The following is a 22,563-nucleotide window of genomic DNA, read 5'->3' as shown; positions in this document are numbered from 1 at the left end:
TCCTGGCAGCCGGGGCGCTGAGGGCAGGCCTGCAGCCTGTAGGGGTGTGGGCTCCGTCCTCCCTCTCTCCTTGGCCAGCACCCCGCCACGGCTGCTGCCTGACACCTCGCTTGTGCGACATTGGGCTCCCTCCCACCGACGGCCACGAGGGGCCCTGCTCACCCAGCAGGCAGCGGTGCCCGTGGGCTGGGGCACGTCTCAGGCACACACACACCCTCTCTCCCAGGACGGACTCTGCCCCAGAACGGAACAGAGCCCCCAGTCTGGTTTTCAAAAAAGGGACACAAGCAGAAATACTGCGGGGTGGGTGAGGTCAGACGTTGTTGCGGGGGCAGTCCTGGGGCCAGACGCAGAGGAAAGGGGGGGGCGTCAGCATCACAAGTGGACACGGTCGAACTCTTGTGACAAAGGCTTTGCTACAAGGCCACCCAGAGACGATACTCAGGGCGCTACTGGCAATTACACGCAAACCCTCGGTCCTTTACTGAGTTCTCCACGTTCTGCAAATGTAAACACGCATCCAGTAAACACAACCAGAATAAAAAGGTCTCCGGACACAGCCCGTGGCCGTGGCTGGGAGGCAGTGTGGCCTTCCAGCAGAAGGCAGGCCTTGCCCAGCACAGGAACCAGCAGCACAGGGCCTGTCCCGGGCCAGGAGGGCGCTGCCCTCCACGACCTCCTCCAGAGACGCAGCGGTGGGGGGGGCGGGGCAGAGAACACGCAGGAGCCCTGCCACAGGCACGGCCCTTCCCAAGGGGCTTCTGGGAAGGGCGCTGGGGCAGAAAGGTGCCCCATGGGCGGACTGACAGCTCAAAGCTCGGACACACGGGCTCGGCCCCACCTGGCCGCGCACCGTGTGATCTCCCGTTCAGGACTCACAGGGCGACGCAGACACGCTGGGTCCGTGCGAGGCCGACATGATACCGGAGATGACCCCCCACACGCCAAAAGGGACAAAATCAAAGTCTTTGTCTCAAGACAAAAACTCAGTTACACGCAAATACAAAAATTTAAAGAACGGAAGACTATCGTCGAGGCTAGCTCTTCGCGGAAGCCGCAGCTTCTGGAGACTGAAGGAATTCGTACGGGTCGTGGGTCACCTCCGGCTGCTCTCCGACACTGAGGCGAGACGGACTTCCTGCAAGGGCGGCAAAGACAGGGCACTCACACGAGGGGTCCGCACACACGCTGTGCTTCAGACGCGGCCGAAAACATGTCCTTGCGACTGCGGTTGGCCCGAGCCGCCTCCTCCCAGGGTCCGGGCCACCCCCTCACCTCCCCAGCCCGTCAGCTACGTCTGTAGCTGATAAGCATCCCCTAACCGCCCAAAGTCAAGAGGTGCTCTGCATAGTCAGTGCCCGAATCAGAACACTGGAACCGTAGCACAGGCTGCTCACTGAGCAAATCCAAAACGTCAGGGAGCAACACCTGGTCCCCCTCCTGGAGGGGCCGAAATCCCGCAGGGTCCACGCACCGACCACCCTGTCACCCATGGAAGAGAAAAAGCCCCAGGCCAGGGAAGGTCACCTGCTCTCCCCAAATCAGGGTCCTAGAAGAACAAAACACTTCTCAACACCCCATTTTAGGACTAAAAATGGGAGCAGCAGGAAAAAACAAACATCCCCAAACTTGAATCCAACATGCCTGGCAGCATCGTTCTGCCCCAAGGGCCTTGGGATGTGGCAAGCTGGGGCGGCTCCTGACACGGGGACGGCCAGCATCTTATGGCTAAAACCCGCAACACCTAACACAGAGTGACCCCCATGCAGCCGCTGACGAGGGAGAGGTTATTTCAGAACCCCAGGGGGCAGGGGGCATCCTGGAGAGGGAGCAGGGCCCACAGAGTCCTGGGGGCTGGACACGCAGCCCGCGTCAGCTCGGAAGTGCCAGGATTGCGGCGGACCGCCCTTTTCCCAGGTGCCGCCAGATGCTGGGGCCTGGGGCTACCTTACCCAGGTGGTGCTGGTCTCTGTCGGAGGGGGAGGTGTTGGACAGGGAGCTGAGGTTGGAGGACGGCCGGGAGCCCCCGCGCTCTGCCTGTGCCTCGTGGAGATCCTGCAGAAGCTTCGCTGTCTCATCCAAGTTCAAGTGGCCGTCGTCGGCATCCAGCTCCTTCTTCACCTTCCCTGCCAAACAGGGCAAACGGACGTCAGGCACCCACCGGCCCGGCCAGCGCCGCACGCCAGCCCGGTCTCTCCCTCACTGCTCTGCACGTGCAGGAGGAGAGACGACATGCGCAAAGATGGGGAACACAAGGAAGCTTGGAGGACAGGGCAAGACGGCCGGAGTGGACAAGAATCCAGGGAGCGGTTTCACAGAGCTGTCGTCCCACCGGCGTAAACAAGCAGGGAGCAGGACGGTGTGTGCTCGAGGCCAGGACAGGGCACAGGCCAGAGCCAGGGGGGACCGGGCTGTGGCAGGCTGAGAGCTGGTGAAGATGGCCTGCCCGGCGAGCTCCCAGGTCCAGGCCGAGACGGACCCGTGTGTAGACGGTGGGGCACAACCCGGCCAGGGAATTCACACGTCTGCAACAATCCGCGGGCTAAGTCTGCAGGAAGCTGTGGCCCGGTGGGGAGACTATGTCCCCCCGCACTGCATGTGGCTCGGGACCACCTTAAGAACACTCAAGCAGAACACGGACAGGGTCCGATGGCTCCATGTTGCTGACAGGGTGTCAGACGACACCCAGCACGCTCCAAGGCGTGCGAGCCAACACCGTGCGGACGGCTGAGCTCCTGTCTGGGGGAGGGGGGGGCGTCCCGAGGACGGCGGCCAGGCTCCTGGAAGCAAGGACATCAGCCCCGTGCCCCCGGGGACCGCCCGGCAGACCAGGGTAGCACCAGGGACAAGAACACAGGGTGCGCTTCCTCCCGCCCGACGTGAGCACGCCCAACACAACGTACCCAGGGAGCCGAGCGCGGAGATGTCCAGAGAGGCGTCCGAGTAGGACTTCATCGACATGAAGTCCAGGACAGAGCCGCCATCACCCAGCGAGTCCCCAGCCTGCGGGAGACAGGTGGAGACCAAGCAGAAGAGGAGAGACGTCACCGAGCGGGAGTTAACACCAGCCACAGAGCCCGCAGGAGCGCCTGGAGCACCCGTGTCTGCAGCCAAGGGTGGGAGAGGCCTGCTCTGCCGTGTCCACGCCAGGTGGCCAGCCAGACCACGCTGTCCAGTCCACACTGCAGCCCACGACCACTGGGGGTGAGCTCAGGACTGGGTGCCGCTGAGGGACCATGCAGCAGGCCCCTGCAACAGGGAGACGTGTGGGATCTGAGGCGCCCGCGGCTACTTCTTGGGACCGCACCTGACGGCATGGTGGCCGCCCAGCCAGCATGTCCTTTGTCCTCCTGCGGCCGCCCCAGGCCCTCCCGACCCCGTCCTGGGTCGAGTCCCTGCTCTGCACCATCACAGAAACAGCGCATGCTGCCCAAGACCTACTCCCCAGCACGTGCAGACCATCCGTGCCCGTCTGCTGCTCAAGATACTGGGACGTGACAGCCACCATATGGCTGCGTTTAAAATAAACGCAGAGGGGCCGACTCTGGTATTTTAAGGGAGACAGACCACCTAAGACCGCAAGGACTTCGGCGTCTGCCAAGTCACACTCTGACCTTGGTGCCGGATCCTGTCACTGCTGGAAAGTTACTGTGCAGCGACAGCATGCTCCCCGCCACAGCCTGGGGGACAGTCTCTTCACCACACGGTTACAGAGCGGGAAGCCCGCATCACGGCAGAGGCAGACGTCTGCGGGCCTGGCTCGTGCAGGCCCATTTCCCACGCCCCCACTCCCCCTCCACTCCCCAGAACTTGGAAGGCTCTCAGAGGGTCCCCACCAGCCTGGACAGCAGGGACAGGTGTCCACCTCCACCCAGTGCCTCACAGGGACACGGGGAAGGAGAAAGCTGCGGCTCTTGCTACTGACCAAGGGGTCACCAGGCCTGTGAGCCCTCTCCCGTCAGACTACCTTCTCTGGGCATGAGCCCTCTGGGCATGAGCCCTCTCCCGTCAGACTATCTGGGGCTGGTGTGAGCCCCAGACTGCCTTCTCTGGGCCTGAGCCCTCTGGGCATGAGCCCTCTCCCGTCAAACTATCTAGGGCTGGTGTGAGCCCTCTCCCGTCAGACTATCTGGGGCTGGTGTGAGCCCTCTCCCGTCAGACTATCTGCGGCTGGTGTGAGCCCTCTCCCGTCAGACTGCCTTCTCTGGGCATGAGCACCCCCTTCTGCTGGGCTGTCTTGTCCGGGTGACCTGATAATTCGCTACTTTCACAAGAGCCACTCTCTCTGTGCTCTGACACTAACTTCTCTCACCAGGAAGCGTTACAGTGACGACTCTGGGCACCGACACAGAGCACGGCAGCGGCCGGACACCCGCCATCACGCTGGTCCCACCACCGTCCCACCGTCACCCCCTGCTCCGCAAGCACACACAGGGGCCTGGCGCTGTCTGCCCTCCTGCTCAGGGCCCAGCACACGGCCCTTGTTCCTTCCATGGTGAGGACAATCACCCCACAGCTACGACTTTCCAGGTTACCACAGGATGACCTGATGACCCTAAAACACAAGGCAACTTGGAACTTTAAAAAACAATCTGGAAAAAGCTGGTTTGCTCACAACTTACTTCTCTAGAAACCATACAAAGCCACAGCCCCCCACACAGCCCAAGAGGCATGCCACAGGCCAGAGGCCCGTGGGTGCCCCGCAGGAAATACCCGGCGCCCAGCTCCCCATCGGCGGGCTCTGCGTCCTGGTTACGTGCGGAGGTCTGCGCTCCGAGGTGGCGTCAGAAAGGACGTCAGCGCTAGACTCGGTCTCCGCGCAGAAGTGTCAGCGGGGAGAGCAGCACACGGGCGCACTCGCAGAGCCGTCCGGGGCCCCGCGGGGACGGCAGCACGCTGCCGCAGGTGCCGTGAGGGCCGCGGGCGTCGGGGGAGCGCAGGGAGATGAGGCAGAGGCCGCCCGCCAACGGGAGAGCCACCCAACAGCGGGCTGCTACCCGAGGCGTGGCGAGGGGGGACCGGGGCTTGGAGCTCCCGGCACAAGGGACAGCCTCGGGGGCGGGAGGCCCCTGTGAATGCTCCCGGGCTTGCGTGCACGGAGGCGCCGCTGGGACGACAGAGGCAGGCAGTGCGGGGCTCCCGGCTCAGGACGGCCTAGAGCACAGACGCCAGGCGGGACCCGGGCTCCCAGCTGCGGCACGTCTGCCTGACCCACAGACCCTGAGCGGGGAGCTCTGCTGCCCCTCAGGTATGGCCACACTGAGGGACGCACCCGCAGGGGAGACACCACGCCACCCTCACTGCTCTGTCACTGAATGAGCCCCGCCTGCTGGGCACCTGCCGCACCTCCCGAGAGCGGGCCCTCCGTCCCCCAGGCCAGGTAGCCTCTGTGACCCAGACCCCACAGCCCGTCCAGAGGCCCGGCGCGTCGGCTCTGACACAGGGGCTGCGTTCAGAGCCCACTGTCAACAGGCTCGCTCCCAGTCACTCCCAAAGGAGAGGCAAAAGGGGGAAACCAAGGCCGGACCACGACGAACTTCCCTCAGATCCTCGAGTCCTGGGGGCGCCCTGAGGACACGCATCTGCCAGGCCGGCCTCACTGCCGAGTGTGCAGAGCACCGGCACCCGGCTGACAGCGCCCAGGACCTGCCGGGAGGCCCGCCAGGACCCGCCGCACCAGAAACGAAGCCTGCTGCTCGCGCGACAGGCCCAGCAGGCCCCCCGCCCCGGTGAAGACAGAGCCCTCAGCACGGCCACAGCTCCGCGGCTACTGTGTGTGGCCTGGAGGAGAAGTGCTGTGGCTTTCCACCTGTCACCCGAGCCATTAAGAATTGAGGGCAGAGGAGACCACCACCTAAGAGTTTCTCAGGAAACGCCGCGCGCCCCTCTTCTCGGACGTCCCCCCATGTCAGGGGCTGAATGTGACCGCTGCCCAGAGTTGCTCACACTTGGGTTCTCACTCACACGTCCGTACAACCTACCTTCACTTCATCTGGAGGCTTCGCCGGAACGTTCCGCCTCTGTAAATCAAAACAGGTTAGAAGTCAGTTTTCCCAAGACGTTTTACAAGGAACAATTCGTTTGTGTCACATACACACGAGTGAACCACAAACAGTTTATTCGCTACTGCTGGGGATGTCCCCGTGATGCTCCTGCCGTGCCGTGAATCAGAGCTGGGCCATGCCCGCGTCCACGGAGCAGAGACGGAGTGAGGCAGCCAACCTGCTCCGTGGGGGGCCGATGCACACAGCCCCCGCTGAGACCCCCGGCGGGCTGAGGGCCCCGGGCGTACCCTGCACGGACGGAGAGCAAGGGAGAGCGCACCCCACCTACTCCTGTGGTGCTGGACGGCTTCCAACAGTCAAATCCAACACCGTGCCCTGTGTCTCCGGGGCAACACGGGAGAAAGGGCAGGCCTGGCGGTCTGAGCAGTACCACCTCCGACGGCCGGGCTACGGGGCCACGCACCCTTCTCCTCAGGTGCACAACGCCGGGAGGCTGACGCTTGAACCCAACTGTGTGACCACAGCCCGAGCGGGACCCAAAGTCACCTGGGGCCACAACCATGGGGCCACATTCTGTGGGGGACACCCAGCCACATGTGACCCCGTGGGGCAAGCACAAGCCCGACCTCACTGTCCTACAATCCGGCAGGAGCATCACCTTCTAAACATCCTGGCTGCGTGTGCCGGCTAAGCAAGCGCTCGGCGGGCGGACTTCCGCATCTGAGATCTCTGCTTTGTGCCGATGCTTTGGAAATTCAGGGGCACTGCGATATTTCCGAACTTAAGGAGAACAGTAAGTATCGCCACTATCTGAGTGTCCCACTCCAAGCAGCACAGAGCACAAAGACAGCTCAGACACCGTGCCCAGGGCCAGCCCCGGGACCAGCTTCCAGACCGCGGTGCCGGACAGCCCCCGAGCACTGCGGCCGCACCGCGGTGAAGAGCGAGCGTTCACAGGCCGGCGGGGCCGAGTCTGGGGGGGGGGGGGACGCCGCTCCTAGCAGGAGCTCCACAAATCCAGAGGGGATAAACCCAACTGGCCGTAACCCGTGCACAGGCAGACAGGACCCTGTGGGGCCGGGCACGCATGGGGACACACGGCCCAACTCTACCCGCCAGAACAAAGCCCTCACTGAAGCCGGGGGAGACCCCAGAAGGGCCTTTCCTTAGCACCAGGGCCAAACTCACCCAACATCAAGGCCACCTAAACCCACCCTGACAAAGCTTAAAAACAAACCCCAAGAGACGAGGTGACTCACAAGGACGCTGCCAAAATGAGCGCCGATGGTCGTTAAAGGAACACGACAAAGACAGCACCAGCCTTGCCCAGTGGCAATAGGACATGATCACAGGCCGAAGCTTAACCTTCTGCAGCCAACGAAAATCAACGTCAGCGCACAACTAACGGTAACGTATTTCACACCAAAAACAATTTTTACTTTAACGTATAATCCGAGTAAACCAACTAAGTACTTTCACGTTTCATTTTTCGTACCGGCCGCTACAGTTCTGTTTGTAGCTCACATTCCCAGCACATCTGAGTTCCGACGAGCCGCAGTAAGGTCTGCACCAGCTGCTCGGTGGGCACAGTCCCCACGGCACGTTCAACAGTGCGGCAGCCGGGACCCAACCGCCGCCTGCAAGCAGGAGGGAAATGTGCTGCCGGTGAACGCAGAAGTGACAGAGGGGAGAGCGGACGACTTTAGAGGCTGCCGTGGGAAGTATTAGAAATCGGTCCAAAGACTGAGAGGAGATCAGGAGCACAGAGCGAAGCGCGGAGGCAAGAAAGTCCCAGGCAGAGCGAAGACGAACGCAGGCCCGGAATGAGAGGTTCCGGGGCAAGAGCAGATGTGGACGTGGCGCTGACCACGTCACGTGACTGGAGCCACGGCTCCAGAACCTAACTCCAAGGGGGGGAGAAAAGAGTGACAAGGAACAGAGTGTTCCAGACGCAGAAGGGGTCGGGGTCACTAGCACCTGCGTGCAAGTCCTGGGCAAATGACGGACATGGGCTGTGGGCAGAAACGGCGTCTGAGGAAATAACGGACAAACGTCTCCCAATCTGACGGAAACCGCACGCGGACGGGCGCGAGAAGCTGGGCAGCCGGTGGGCGGAGTGCACGGAACGGCACGAGCCACGAGCCGCCACACGGGGCTACAAGGGCTCCAGTCGAGAAGCATCCACGGCGGGGCCCCGTCAACTTCCCCCAGAGGCCCGAAGAACAAACATGCAGGGCCTCGCGGGCCACGTAAGGTCTGTGGCACACCCCTCTCTTCCTTGCTTACAGCCTTTAAGGAAAGTAGAACACGCGTGGCTCACGGGCCCACGTCTGCCGACCCCCGATGGGCCCAGAGGATGGGGGCCAAGCGGAGCGCACAGATGAGAAAGCCACAGACACTTCGGAGCCTGCGCTGAGGCACCTTCTCAAGGGGCCGGGAAGACGCCCCCCGTGATGCCAGACCCAGGGAAGACGGACTCCAAAGACAACGGACAAGTAAAAACGTTGTCCGGACAAAAAGAAGCGGATTCACTGTCAGCCAAGCCTACAGCAGGAGACACGTCACTCAAGAAGGTTCTTCAGAACGAAGGACAAGGACGGCGGACGGAGGGAAGAGGGCGCACGAGGTCCTCACAGCCGCCAGAGGCAGCGGGTGCGCGGGCGGCAGAGACGACGTCCCTTGTTTTCAAGGTTTTCTGGAAGAAAGTTGGGTGCTGACAGCAAGAACCACGGAAACAGGGAATCAGCAGAGAATCAGCAAGGGCAGGAGAGCGTCAGTCCGGACGGGCTCCCGCAACGGGAGCGGGGCCAGGGCGAGCGCCAGGGGCACGAGCGCGCCCAGCAAGCGGGCCGGCGCGGCGCACGCACCTGCGTCAGCTGGAAGAGCAGCCGCGAGTGGTCCCCGCCGGTGACCTGGTCCAGCAGGTCGTCCACCAGCCTCCTGCTGTAGCCCCCAGCATCCTTCACGAACTCCTGCAGGCTGGAAGGGCGGGGAGAGGACACCGTCACTCGGGCGCCGCGTGCGGCAGCCTTCCTGCGCCTCTCGCCGGCGCCGGCGGTCCTGGGCCCGGCGCCCGCCCCCGCGGCCCGGCCCTCAGACGCGGCCCCACGGGCGGGCCTTCCTGGGAGCGGCACACCTCCCAGACACAGTGTCGGGGAAGGGTCGGGAGTCTCCGTCAGACCTTTAAAGTGGCCCATGACCCAAAAAGGTTAAAAACATCTCAGAAGAAGATTATTTCTGAACACAGCGAACAACAGCGTACACGCATCCGGCGGACCCTTCACCACGCAGGACGCGGGGCACGGGCCCCACAGCTGAACTCTGCGCAGTAACTCCTGAGCCCCGGGTTACCCGGAGCAGCCGACTGCAGACGCCGACACGGACGGACACGGATTCCGGCCTCCTGTGCGCTGCGCCCACGCTCCCACGACGAAGCAAGCCAAGGGCCGCGAGAGCAGAACGACTAGAGAGAAAGCGGCTGAAGGTGCCGCACCAGGGTAACGGGAGGAAACACCCCGCACGGAAGCGAACTCGCACAACTGAGAGCCGCTCAAGGGTCAACCAGATGCCTTGCGCTATCTCCGTGGAAGGAGCATAACTTTATCTTTTTTTTGGTTTGGATTTAAAAACCTAAGTCGATTGAGGAGAGGTGCTCGCAGCGGGGAAGGAGGACAGGTGTGGGAGCAAGTCCCTGCCCGTACAGCCTGGAGCTCGTTTTGATGTTTCGGTCACGTGAATGCTGAAGGAAATAAATAAATAAAACCAAAATGTTTCAAAAGGAGGCAGAGAACAAAAGCCGAATTCTTAGCATCCAAGCCTGGGCAAAGGCTCCGCAAGGCTCCGAGCTGCCTGAGCGTCCTGCCGCCTGAGTCTCCACCAGCAGCGTTTTAGAAGGAACCACCGAGCCGAGGTGTGCAGGGGGCAGGGCGCAGCCCTCAGGTGTGGTCTGCACGTGCCCAGGAACAGCGCACGGGGCGGGGGGGAGGCGACGTGGGGACGCCAGCAGGAGTGCGGTCTGCCCGCCTCCCCGCGCTGCCCACATGACTGTGACTGTTGCCATCCGGCACCCAGAGTCCAGATGTGTTCCGGGAGCAGGCACTAGAGAAGGCCACCACGGTCTGGGCACCCTGTGCCACCCGAACGGAAGGCGGCTGTCGTCCCCAGAGGGCTGTGACAGGGCAGTGGCGTGAAGGAGAGGATCACCACTCAGGACACTGTCCTCGACTACAACACACGCCCTCCTGGGTTTTCCACTTCTACTCTGATCTCACAAAAACCTAGTCAGGCACTCCCTGTCGTGACAACCAACGATTTTTAAAATAGACTCTGTATTCTGTTTCAGACCAAACAAAGATCTAATATGGGAAAAGCCCATCTCTTAGAAGTCAGCAGAACTTTACTTTCCTCCTGGACAATCATGAAAATTCTGTAAGCATAACCTCCACCTGGCACACAAAGCAGCCAGTGCACACGAGAACGGTCCTACGAAAGAAACACAGTCCTGTGTCTCTGGTCTGAAAAGCACGTCTCAACCACCGTGAGGGACCGACTGTGGCCCATTCTCCTTACGCTGGACTCTGGCCCCAGGATCTCAGAACGTGACTGTGTCCGGACACAGCGCCTTGAGGAGATGATAAGTCAGAGTGAGGCCTTCAAGGAGGGCCTTGACCGGTTCTGACTGGTGTCTTTAAAGGAAGCGGACAGGAGGACACAGACTCACCTGGAAGGATGGCCACACGAGGACGCAGGAAACCATGGCGTCCACACACCAAGGACAGACCTTAGGAGAACCCAGCCTGCCCACGCCTGGCTCTCAGACCGCCAGTGCCCAGGGCCACCACACGGTAGTGCCTGGCCCTCCAGCCATCAGACCCGAGGGGCTTTGTTCTGGTGGCCCAAGCAGAGCCGCGCGGCACGAAGCTGCGTCGTAACAAAGTCACGAAATCCACGTGATAAGCGCAGCACGAGTCACACGGACTCTCATCCTCCTCTACGCTACAGCCCCAACCGTCATCTGAGCTGCAAGGTCGGTCTGCCACCCCCCCCCCCGGGTTTATGGGAGACCACTTGGAGAGCTCGGCCGCTCAGACCTACTGCTGGCAGCCGTGACCCCCCACGCGCAGAGAGATACCGCCCCCCGGGCACTGGGGCACCGCCCCCGCCACGCCAGCCCTGCTCACCTCAGCGCACACTGCACGCCCGTCTCGTCTCCGTAGGCAGAGTAAAGCAGCTCGGTTTCATCCGATTTCAAGTCGCCGAATACTGAATTGTGCGTCGACAGTGCGGTGGTGGCGCTGGACAAAAACGTCACTGAGAGCACAAGGGGGGGGGGGGCACAGGCCGTGAGATGCCCCCAGCACGAGGCGCCCCAAGGCTGTGCACCCCCTGCCCTGCCGTCCCGTGCTGCCTCCTGTGCGCGGCTGCCAAGCCCTGCCACACCTTCGCTTCACAGCGCAGGAAGCCGTCTGCGTTCTGCAGGGGCCTGGGCACCGAGCTCCCGTGCCACCACAGACAGCGCTGGGGACAGAGCCTGCAGAAGAACGCAGGCGCCCACCGAGGGCACGTCAAAGGGGTCAGAAGGTCCGCGTGCCCTGAGGGAGGCATCGCTGGCACCCCATGTGAAGTTAGGGCTCGAGAGGGGTGCTGTGGGGGAGCACTCCAGGCCTCTCCCCACTCAGGGCCAGGAGGACCACAGCATGACCAGGAACACCCCAGACACGGCTGGCTGTCCCCTGGGAACGAAACGGCTGCTTGCCCCGACGCACCCCAACCAGCGAGCTGGCCACCACCGTCTGCCAGACAGAGGGAGACGCCTGCACGCCAGTGCCACGTCCCTCCCCAACTGTGCCCCCACCATGCCCACCGTCGTTCCCCACACGCCCCCGCGGGCCCCTACCCAGCGCCAGCACGGCAGCCACCCACTCGTTTCCACTCCCCTCTCTTTAGATGACCTGAACTTCGCCGCTCCTTCAGAGCCGGCGTGCGGCCCTAAGCACAGTGGAGTAGGAAGGTCTCGGGGGACGACTCAGGGTACACACCCCTGCCCCCTACCCCTACCTGCCCGCCTCACTCACCTTTGCCCCTTCTCTCATCTTTGAAGCCCAGCGTGGTGAAGCCGGGGAGCAGCTTGCTGGAGAGCGAGCTCAGGTCCACAGGGTGGGTCTCCTCCTCTGCAAAGGGGACCGGGCCGTGAACGGGCGGCTCAGGGCAGCTCCCGGCCCCCGAAGCGCCACACGAGGGCACGTGGCAGGGAGCACGGGGACTCTCCACAAAGACCCACTAAAATCAAAATTACAGAAGCCACTACAAGTCTCAAACCTTCACTTCCTCTCTCTAAGCTACGAGTGACCGGCCCGTCTGTCCTCTTACAAAGAATAATGGCACTCACGTCAGCCAGAGGCGGCAGGCGGCCAGCGGACACACGGGGTACCCGTCGGAGACGGCTAAGTGAACCGGCCTCCCCAGCGCCGCATGAAAGAACGCTGCCAGGCGCCCCAGGTCGGGGGAGAGGTCCCACGCCCAGGAGGCTGGGAACAATGGAGACTACTTCGTTCTCCTTTGTGTGTGAAAAAACGTATCCCCGTGCAAGTGACCTTGGCTTTTCTTCAAAGCACAAGTCTTCGAGGCACCTCTCTGAGACGGAAGAGTGTGTGAGCGCGGCTTGGAACGCACACAGAGGACCGCACAGCTGAAGAGGTCCACCTGCGTCTCCTTCAAGGTCTGCCTTAACACGATTACCAAACAGGCTATTTCTTCCAAAGCTCCCTCATGCCGGGGACCGTCGGGCAGAAGAGCTCCGACCAGGACTTCTGCCCCCACGGACGATGGCCTGCTGATCGTCTATCACGCACAGGTCGCGTCAAGGGGCACGGACAGGAGCGTGAAACCAGACGGGGCCCGTTCTCGCGCTTTACCACCGGGGCCACGCTCTGCCGGGAAGATGCTCAGACAGGCCACGAGGCTCTAAAACCCCCGGCAGCGCAGAGACCAAGAGCAGCGCGCGGCTCGGAGACGCCCAGCCCCGCGGGGGACCACGCACCGTCGGCGTCCGGCTCGGCCGCGTTGACCACGCTGTAGAGCAGGCCGCCGTCCCCGCTCTTCCTCAGGAAGCCCATCTGCAAGGAAGCGCAGCTGAGCGCCCGCGGCTGTGGCTGCCACGGAGACGCCAACCAAGTGAAGGCCTTCCGGCCCGACCCAATGGGGGGTGTCTGGAGGCTGCGAAGGTCCCGGCCTCCCCGCGGAAAGGCTCCCGAGGCCCGTATCCTCCCACCGGGACGTCCTGTCAGACCCGACCCGCGCAGGATGAACTCAGGCTCCCTGGGACCCTTCTAAGGGCGCCTCTGCAACCAGAGATTGGACCCAGAGACAAGGGCTTTACGGGACATCACAACCGGAACCAGAGGAGCGGGAACGAGACCCTGGTCACCCAGGTCGCCAAGGGCCATGTCAGGGCACAGCCTGGAGGCTCTAAACCACGAGGGGCTCGGCTCCACTTCAAGTCCGTGCGGGGAACGAGGGGAGGGCAGCCTTCAGGCCGGCGAGGGCGCAGGGCTGGGAGGGGAGGGGAGGCGGGACAGGGGTCCAGCGCCACTGACCAAGTAACTGGCCAGGTTTCTCGCTGTGCCATTCCAACGGTGAAAGGGAGAAGAGTGAGGTGGACGCAGTGCCTGGGGCACCGACGCTGTGGCTATGGACACACGCTTCTGGCCAGTACACACAGATCAGCACGGGGTCTTCCCGACCCCACGGAGGGCCCCGCCCGGTGCCCAGGGCTTCCTGGAGATCCCAGGGCTTCCTGGAGATCCCAGGGCTTCCTGGAGACCCCAGGGCTTCCTGGAGACCCCAGGGCTGGGCACTACAGGGGTGCAGACCGGCGGGCCCAGCAGCACACCACCATGAGCTACACACGGAACTCCAACCTCCACACCAGAAAGGCTTAAAAGCAGTACAGGAAAACTGACCTCAACACGTCTTATGTACCGTCAGCGCTCCGAGTTCTTTGTGTAGCACTCAACGTGCATTTTAAAAACTTTGCATGGGAAAAGGACGTGCACTCCTAACGGTTTTTCACCTATGATACGTGCTGACATAAGACTGGACGTGCTGGGTCAAGAGGCACCAGGATTAACATCCCCCCTCTGCCCTTGCTATCGCAACTACCCAGTTTGAAACTTCACGCAGCACCGTCGCCGTCTCTACGGGGCATGCTGGTCTATTTCTGCAGCACAGGGTGCTCAGAGGATGGTGGGACCCTGCCCTGAGGCCCAGCAGCTGCTGGGATGGCACCCACAGCCCACGCCTGGGGCACAGGGAAGACCTGGGCACTGCAGCGATGTGGAGACGGGAGCACACCGGGAGGAGGTCCCCGCGGCAGCGCTGAAGCCCGGTGGGCCCGGCTTCAACCAGCGGCGATCATCCCACCAAAGGGTGAGGCTGCCCACGGATGTCCACACACGGAACCCGGCTTCTGGGAGGGTCCTGCCTTCGAGGTGCCCCTGGAGGCCCCCACCCCCCAGGACATGAAGCCAGGGATGGGAGCCGACACGACCCTGTGACGCCCACCGCATCCCCAGGACGCAGCCCCGCCCGGCCCCCCTGCCGCTACCCAGGCCCGCGCCGCCCCCCCCCCCCCCGCTACCTTGGCCCCCGGGAGGAGCCGGCTGACCCTGTCCCGAGCCTCGTCGGCCGCGTGTTCCACCAAGGCCAGCACGTGCTCCTCCGCTGTGCTGTCGGTCAGGCTGCAGGCGTTTCCTTCCGGCTCGAACATGCAGCTACGAGGCAGGGACAGCGCACAAGTCCCCAGGAGGCCAGGGCACGCACTGCTCCCACCTCCCTGGGGCCAGTCCCTCAGCCTCGGGGCCACCAGGGGCACGAAGCACGCCAGACACGTCTGCTACGAGCACGACGAACCCAAATGGTCACCTGTAGTCACTCCAGGAGCTACCTGATGGGAGTCTGACTACCTGCCCGGAAGCTCACAGACCTACAGTGTCACTTGAGGCACCGTCAGAAAAAGGGGCAGGACCGTGTGGAGGACACAGCACCCACACCCAGTGTGAGCGAGGGACACAGGCCATGAGGCCCCAGGGAGATCCCAAGCCACCAGCAAATGGCCACGAGCCCCACGTGAGGGAGTTCTGTGCTTCAGTCAAGAATTGCTGGGTGTAGCACACAAGAGAGTGGCCTCTCCGGTGGAAGGTTCTAGAAGCAAATGGAGAGATCCCTTCTGTGGTGCTGTGGGAGCAAACCCTGCCTGGGGACCCGAAGCCTACAAGAAGGCCCTCCCTCTGGCCCGGGTGTACAGCTGCAGAAACAGAGGGCAGGGGGGTACGATGAGAAAGCGGCTCCAATGCCACACACACAGCCTGCCCAATGCAGCACGGTTAAGTCCCAAGCCAGGGACAGCCAGGCCAGGCCACCAGCATGCATCCTGCACGGGAGGGAGCCTCTTGGGAGTGAAGGGTGAACAGTTATTCACAAATGACACGCACGTGGGAAGAGCTGTGGCCCGACAGGCTCCGGTGACACACCTAGGACAGAGACCGTGTTGGGCGGCAGGGCCATCCGGCCTCTGGCATGTTATTTCCACCAGCCTGACAGTGACTCTCCTGCAGGACAAGTCCAAGCTGGTCCAGGTTGCCTACCGACCACCTGGGATCACCTGAGGCGAGAGCCGGCCCCAGGCCCCGGGGGGACCGTGCGCGTCCCCAGAGGCCGCGCCCGCTGCTCCGAGGCCAGAGGCTCCGGCACGGGCCGCCCCTCGCCTGCCGGCCCGAGGCACGTGTCCCCGCACCTCGCAGACACGCTTCTCTTTACCTGACGGCTTCTCTACTCGGCCTTTTGGATTTCCTGGCGGTTTCTACTTGTACGGGTGCCACTTCGGGAACAGGCTCCTCGACGGCTGGGTCTTCGCTGCCCAGAAGAGCTGCCTGCTGAGAAAAATCCATGTCCTGCATAAACGACATGCTGCGCTTCAAAGCTAGCAGCCGCTCCTGGAATCAGAAAGGACAGAGCGGCAGGCCTTTAGCTCCGCCTGCCGGCCAGGGCGCTACGACGATGGGCGGGGTGGGGGGGCCGCAGCCTCACCTGGCCTGACAGCTGACTCCGCCGCGCTACGGTGGGGGGTGGGGGGGGCAGGGCCACACCACAGGTGCAGCCGACTGGCTGGGAGCGCCTGAGGCTGGCCAAGGGGACAGGCCTGAGGGCACAGGGGCCGCACCTCACCTATAGGCTCGTCAGGCACAAGGCACTGGTCCTAGACGCGTGACGCATGCAACCTGGCTGGTGGGACAGATCTGGGAAGCCACACCGGACGGCCAACGTCCTGTCTGGGTTCAGCGGGCAGCCACGTGAAACAAATCACGGGCTGGCCGCAATCCAGCGAGACGAGACGCCCAGGCTCAGATCGACAGATCCAGAACTTTCCACCAACCCTACAGGAGAGCTTACAGCTGGATCGTGAGCAGGAGCAGGGGGAGAGGGCCTGGAGGGGAGGGTGGCCTGGGACGTCTATGCTAAAGCAGAGGGGTCCACACCGCGGCCAGGGACGGACGGATGGAAGTGGGTTGTTCACTGGGGGTGAGATTCTGTTCAGGCATAAGAACACAGAGGAGAACGCTCGTTTCTGTGGCTCCTCGCCTCCAAGAGCTTCTTACTTTGCTCATCATCTTAAAGCCCGCGTGAAGGATCTTCTTGGCTAACTTGTAGTACACAGTATCGGGTCTGTTGTAGGTCATGGCATTGTCACACATCAGCTTAAAATCTGCCTGAAAGAGGAAAAAAAAATCATATCCATCCAATTCAAAACGCCACCAAGACATAAACTGGATTCCTGTCAAGAGGCTAAAAGTGAGGGCACCTGGGGGGCTCGGGGGTTAAGCCTCTGCCTTCGGCTCAGGTCGTGATCTCAGGGTCCTGGGATCGAGCCCCGTGTCAGGCTCCCTGCTCAGGGAGCCTGCTTCCCCCCCTCTCTCTGCCTGCCTCTCTGCCTCCTTGTCAGCTCTGTCAAGTAAATAAATAAAATCTTAAAAAAAAAAAGAAAAGAGAGACTAAAAATGAGTGAGAAACAACTAGATTAGGCTCTTCAGTTTAACAAATGGTTTCTACACCTTCAAAAACACGTTCCTAATTGTTCACTGGTCTTTCCCCGAAAACAGTGAGGAGCCAGCCAAGCCCCGCACCCTCCTGAGCGTGACACACACGTGCTGTGAAGACAGGGTGGCTCCCGCTCTCCCACTTTGGGAGGAACGCGGGTGCAAACGGGAGCGAGAACTGGCAGCCAGGTTCTTCCAGTGAAGGCCCAGGGACGAGCTGAGACCCGAGCACAGTCTGTCCTCCATCTCTGGGAGTTGTGCGCGGAGTCCGGCATCTTTGCCTCCGGGAACTGTTCCAGAGGCGCCCAAGCAAATACTTCCGCCCCAACGAGGTGACTCTTACTGAACACCTGATACTAGAAATGAAATCTGGGAACTTCAGTGTTTTGTCACCAAACTACATTCGGCATACACCTGTCACAGATGAGTCAACCGTCGGGCGATACGGTGCGAACTCTCCTGGCACTTCCCGATCCCCAGCACCAGCCCCACGCCAAGGTCTCCAGGGCTGGGCCTGAGGCCGTGAAGCCCCCGTCCTTCGCTGGCCCCGAGGTACCAGTCAAGAGGACACAGGGGAGGGAGGGGGATGCTGCTCACATCCAGGACGGTCACTGGGCAGCAGACCGAACCGGCACCCGGGTTAGGAAAGGAGGGGGCTTGTGGGCTGCTGCAAGCCATCTGCCCTGGGGGCAGCGCCGGGCACTCTGGAGGAAACCCCCACCGCACACAATACCCTTGTGTGTGGGCCTGCTGCCACAGCTCGGCAAACCCTGTCACGACACCAAGACATGAACGTAAAAGAGCCAAGCCTTCCAAATTTAACCAAAACTCGGAAACCTGATGCCCTTTCCTAGATGACGATTGCCAAAGCTGTCAAGCGCTCACGTTAACCACCCCCTCCGCCAAAGGGGTTTCAAAGCCAAGACGCATTTCTACATCAGATGTGGTAGCAAGAAACAGATTTAAGAGCTACATACTCAGCTACGTACTCAACTGTTGTAAGAATTTATTATTCAAAAACAAATAAAATTCCCAGCTGCTGCAAAATAAAACTAAAAATTAGGAAAACTGCATTTCTAGAAATGCCCGCTCTGAACCAGACCAAATCAACACACTCCGGCCTGACCCAGCGTGTCCCTGTGGCCACATACAGTCGGGCTTCCAGAAAACACACAGAGGACATTTCAGCCAGCCCATTCCCCCAGTGCTATGCGGGTGACCTCAGCCCAAATGCGCCAGTGCCTGCAGCACCTCCAACGGGCGAGCAGCTAAGGCGGACAGAGTGTTTGCTGGGCACTGGCACACACAGCCTCACAGCAGCGGTTTCAGGAACCGAGACTGTTTACCTTAAATTCTGTGACCGACTTGTATTCGTTGGCTACAATCTTATCCTTCATCGTGCCGAAATCCATGGGGTGTTTTATTATCATGGAGTAACCAGGAGCAATTGCATCCGTGACGGGAAAGGCAAAAAATCCATGAGGATCTTTCCTGAAAACAAACACAGCTTTATTTTAATTGGGAAAACCATAAATCTCGATTTCCAAGAGATACAAAACCCCGCACTACAGAAACGTTATACACCCCTCTGAATTTTAAGGTGCTATCTTAAAAATAAAAAACAAAACCTACGCACTCTAGAGCTGCGGTATCTTGGAGGACTGACACCTCCCCAGCGACCCTCGTGCCTGCAGCCATGACACCTGTATTGTGGCGGCCTTGATCCACCCGCGCTGACCGGCCACCGGGGCTCTCCCTGCGCACCTCCCGCGCGTGCCTGCCCACCCACCCCCCCCACTGGGCGAGTGTCCGCTACACAGGTGCGGGGGCAGAAGCACAGCTCAGGGGAAGACGCCCTCGAGCGACGCTTTACCTCTGGAGCTGGCGGAGGAAATGCTCTAGCAGCTGCTGGATAGGCGTGCTCTCGTGCTCAGCTGGCGATGCAAAAATAGAGAAAGACGAGTCGGGAGACTGCGGTGTCACGTCACTGGAGAGCTCCACCCCCACGGTGTGTCTCCAGCGGCTCCACGTCTCACAGTGTTTCAAGTTCCAACAACAACAGGCAACAAGGACCGACCAGACCCAGGCCCAGACCCAGGAAGCCCAGCGGGGTGGGAAAGGACCTCCTCGTCAGCACCAGTCCCAGAAACCCCTCGGAGCACCAGCACCGTCAGCACGACAACTGGGGACGACTGCTCATCGGCCTGGACCGTCCCGGTCACCGCCGGGCCCGGCACGTTCCAGACACGGCACAAAGACGAGAACTAAGCTTGGGACACAGGTGGAGCTTCACCCATTATCCCCTGAAGAGTCCTAACACTCTGGTCACGCCGGCTGCTCACCTGTGAACCAGGCACAGCAGCACACACGGCCCTGGGGTTCCCGGAAGCGCGGCTGCTAACTGCGCTGCTGGGCCCACCGGGTAAAAACGCGGATTCCAATGAACGTAGTGAGCCCCGATGCCTGCGTAGGTCTTGTTCTCTCAGCTGGGGCTACGCGTGGGATCTTTTTGCCTGCCACCCACTGAGGGCCACACCCCGCCCCCAGACCCTGAGAGCCAGGGTGCTCGAAGGAACCAGGGCTCCTTGGGGAGACGGCTGGTCCCAGGCCTGAAGTACAGAACTCAAGTGGGTCCTCGACGATGACAGTGACCAGGACAGATAGGAACATCCGCTCTTCAGGCACGTGGGAGGGAAGCACTGCACGTGACCTCAAACGAGCGGTCGCTCAGACTAAGCTCACGGAGGCCAGCGACTGTCCACATCCTGCAGACGCGTTCATCCAGCGAACGGTTTCACGCCTGACCTTCTCTGTGCCCCACCATGCCTAGCGGCCCCGAGTCCACCACGGCAATGACCTACACAGGGGACGGGGCTTGCCAGAACACAACAGCCCCCAAAATGACTGCAGCACACGCCCCCTCCCAAATCCTAGGTAGTCGACCCCAAGGTCAAAGAAAGAAATGCTTCGGAAACTACCTCCCATCAGCACTTCGGGACTATGTGGGAGCCCGAGAGAAGTGACCGCACAGACCAGAGGGTCCCAAGCATTTTGGACCCCTTCCTTTGGTGGAGCTGCCACAGCCCTCGCGACTTCTGACCCCCATGAGCGCCAGTGTCCTCCCCTCCACACTGAGCTCGGGACTTTAAAGAGGAGCAGAACGGGGAGCGGGAGCTGGAGCAGGCCAGGCCCTGCTCCAGGAGCTCGAAGGGAACAGTGAGAACGCAGGCCCAGCCCCGCTTCATGCCGGACACACAGTGTCCCCCCCCCACCCCGTGCCCCTCCTGAGAGGCCGCACACCAGCACCAACCCCGCGGCAAAGAGATAAGCGGAGGCTCCGGACAGCCTCCCCAGCGCCACACTCACCGGCCTGGGTCCGGCAGGCGCGCACGGGCCTGTCGGGGGGCGGCTCCACCTCCACCCTCTTCCCAGGGTCGAAGTCGTCGGCCTCGGCCCCGGCGTCCCCGAGCTCCTTCTCCCGCTTCCGCTTCTTCTCCTCCTGTGAGGCGGAGGCAGGAGCGAGAGCCGCGCAAGCGGTGTTAGATGGACCCCCTCACGGGGGGGGGGGGGGGGGGGGGGGGGAAACGCCCTCCAGGCGCTCTTCTTACTTCAGGCTCCGCCTTCGGCGGCCACCCCCAGGGCTCAGGCCCGAAAGGAGGCCCAGAGCACGGGCAGCAAAGCCCCGCGCGCAGCACTTGCCGCCTACCCTCCAGGGGCCCGGGGCCCGCACGAGCCCGCGACCCCCACCCCACCTTTCTCTTCCTTCTCTCTTCGTCGTCGAGGTGCTTCTCCTTCTCTGCTTTCTTCTTCTTCTTCTTCTTCTTTTCTCTGTGCCGCTCGCGCTCGTGGTCTGACCTGTCGTCGTAGTAACTGGAGTCGTGCCCAGACCCCGAGAGCTCGGTCACCTCACTTCCTCCGACCTTGAGGACCAGCTTCAGGGGCTTCTCCAGGGGCTTGTCTGTGTAATCTGCAGACAGAGGCGGCGGGCGTCCCTGTGTGCTCGGACCGCGCACAGCCACCCGCGACCTCCACCCAGCGCAGCTGTGACCAGGAGAAGGCCCAGGCCAGGGGAGGTGGAGGGACTGGCGGGGCTAAGGCAGCAGGCAGGGGGAGGGCAGAACCCTCCAGGAGAGAGGAGGGGAGGACAACCCCGCAGGGCTAAGTGCTCTCCCCACTTCACTCGGCATCAGCCTCAGGGAGGCCTAGAGCAAAGCAGTTTGCCTCGCTGTGGCGGGAAGGACCACAGCGGGCCTGGGACCCAGGAGCCCGATGCCCCATCCCTAAGCTCCCGGCTGGGCTCACCCTGCAGCAGCCGCAGGCGTCGCCCCCCATGAGCCCGCGGCTGCAGGGGCGCGCGGGCCGCCGGCGCGCAGAGAGGCCACTACCAAACCCTCCAAGACCCGACAAGCCGCGGAGCTGCTCGGCTCCTTCCTTCCGGACACAAGACACAGCGGACGCCGGAGCGCTGCAGCCCTGTCTGGGGCCCCAGCGGCGGATCTCGGCGCCCTGGTGCCCGGGGCCCCCGCCCGCGAGCCCGGGCCCCTCCCCCGGGACCCCCGCCCGCGAGACCGGAGGCGGGATCCTGCCCGGGCCCACCGCCCCCGAGCCGCATCCCCGCCCGCGAGCCCGGGCCCTCCCCCGGGACCCCCGCCCGCGAGACCGGAGGCGGGATCCTGCCCGGGCCCACCGCCCCCGAGCCGCATCCCCGCCCGCGAGCCCGGGCCCTCCCCCGGGACCCCCGCCCGTGAGACCGGAGGCGGGATCCTGCCCGGGCCCACCGCCCCCGAGCCGCATCCCCGCCCGCGAGCCCGGGCCCTCCCCCGGGACCCCCGCCCGCGAGACCGGAGGCGGGATCCTGCCCGGGCCCACCGCCCCCGAGCCGCATCCCCGCCCGCGAGCCCGGGCCCTCCCCCGGGCCCCCCGCCCGCGAGACCGGAGGCGGGATCCTGCCCGGGCCCACCGCCCCCGAGCCGCATCCCCGCCCGCGAGCCCGGGCCCTCCCCCGGGACCCCCGCCCGCGAGACCGGAGGCGGGATCCTGCCCGGGCCCACCGCCCCCGAGCCGCATCCCCGCCCGCGAGCCCGCCCCCCCCGGGCCCCGCCCGCCGCGAACGCCCGCCCGCCGGCCGGCCTGGCGTCACAAAGCGCGCGCGCCGCCTCACCCTCGTAGGACGAGCGCCACTCGGTCTTGTGCTTCTTGTGCTTCTTGCCCATGGCGGCGCGGGGCCGGGGCCGGGGCCGGGGCGCGGGGCCGAGGGCAGCCGCGAGCCGGGCCGGAGCGTGGCCGCCACCCCCGCGGCCCTGGCTCGCCGCCCGCCTCGCCCGGCGGAGGTCGCCGCGCCGCGCCGGAAGCAGGCGCCGCGGCCGGAAGTCGCCCCGCCCGGAAGTCGCCTCGCCCCGCCGCGCCGGCGCGCAGCGCTTCCGGGTCAGGGGGCGGCGCGCGGCACTTTCGAGCGCGGGCGGGCG

General features: G+C 63.1%; 1 protein-coding gene across 12 annotated transcripts; it reads right to left on the bottom strand.

Annotated features, from left to right (window-relative positions):
* Positions 1-295: 295 nt before the first annotated feature.
* Positions 296-22,429, bottom strand: BRD9 (bromodomain containing 9). Of its 12 annotated transcripts, none has more exons than XM_080803683.1 (17): positions 22,260-22,429; positions 20,851-21,065; positions 20,465-20,597; positions 18,972-19,032; positions 18,445-18,589; positions 16,661-16,771; positions 15,822-15,997; positions 15,497-15,613; positions 14,644-14,776; positions 13,045-13,120; positions 12,080-12,175; positions 11,186-11,315; positions 8,873-8,984; positions 5,982-6,020; positions 2,904-3,003; positions 1,953-2,126; positions 296-1,138 (listed from the first exon to the last, which is right to left on the bottom strand). In XM_080803683.1, the coding sequence occupies exons 1-17, from the start codon at positions 22,309-22,311 to the stop codon at positions 1,038-1,040; spliced, it is 1,971 nt and encodes a 656-aa protein (XP_080659809.1). In that variant the 5' UTR covers positions 22,312-22,429; the 3' UTR covers positions 296-1,037. The 12 variants fall into 12 exon arrangements, with proteins under 12 accessions (XP_080659809.1, XP_080659813.1, XP_080659816.1 ...); XM_080803687.1 differs by having other exon boundaries at positions 14,671-14,776; XM_080803690.1 differs by having other exon boundaries at positions 15,497-15,535.
* Positions 22,430-22,563: the final 134 nt, after the last annotated feature.

Source organism: Martes martes (assembly GCF_963455335.1).
Source record: "Martes martes genome assembly, chromosome: 5".
In the NCBI taxonomy this organism is placed as follows: domain Eukaryota; kingdom Metazoa; phylum Chordata; class Mammalia; order Carnivora; family Mustelidae; genus Martes; species Martes martes.
Note: the sequence above shows the minus strand (reverse complement) of the source record. Positions and strands in the feature narration are given on the sequence as shown.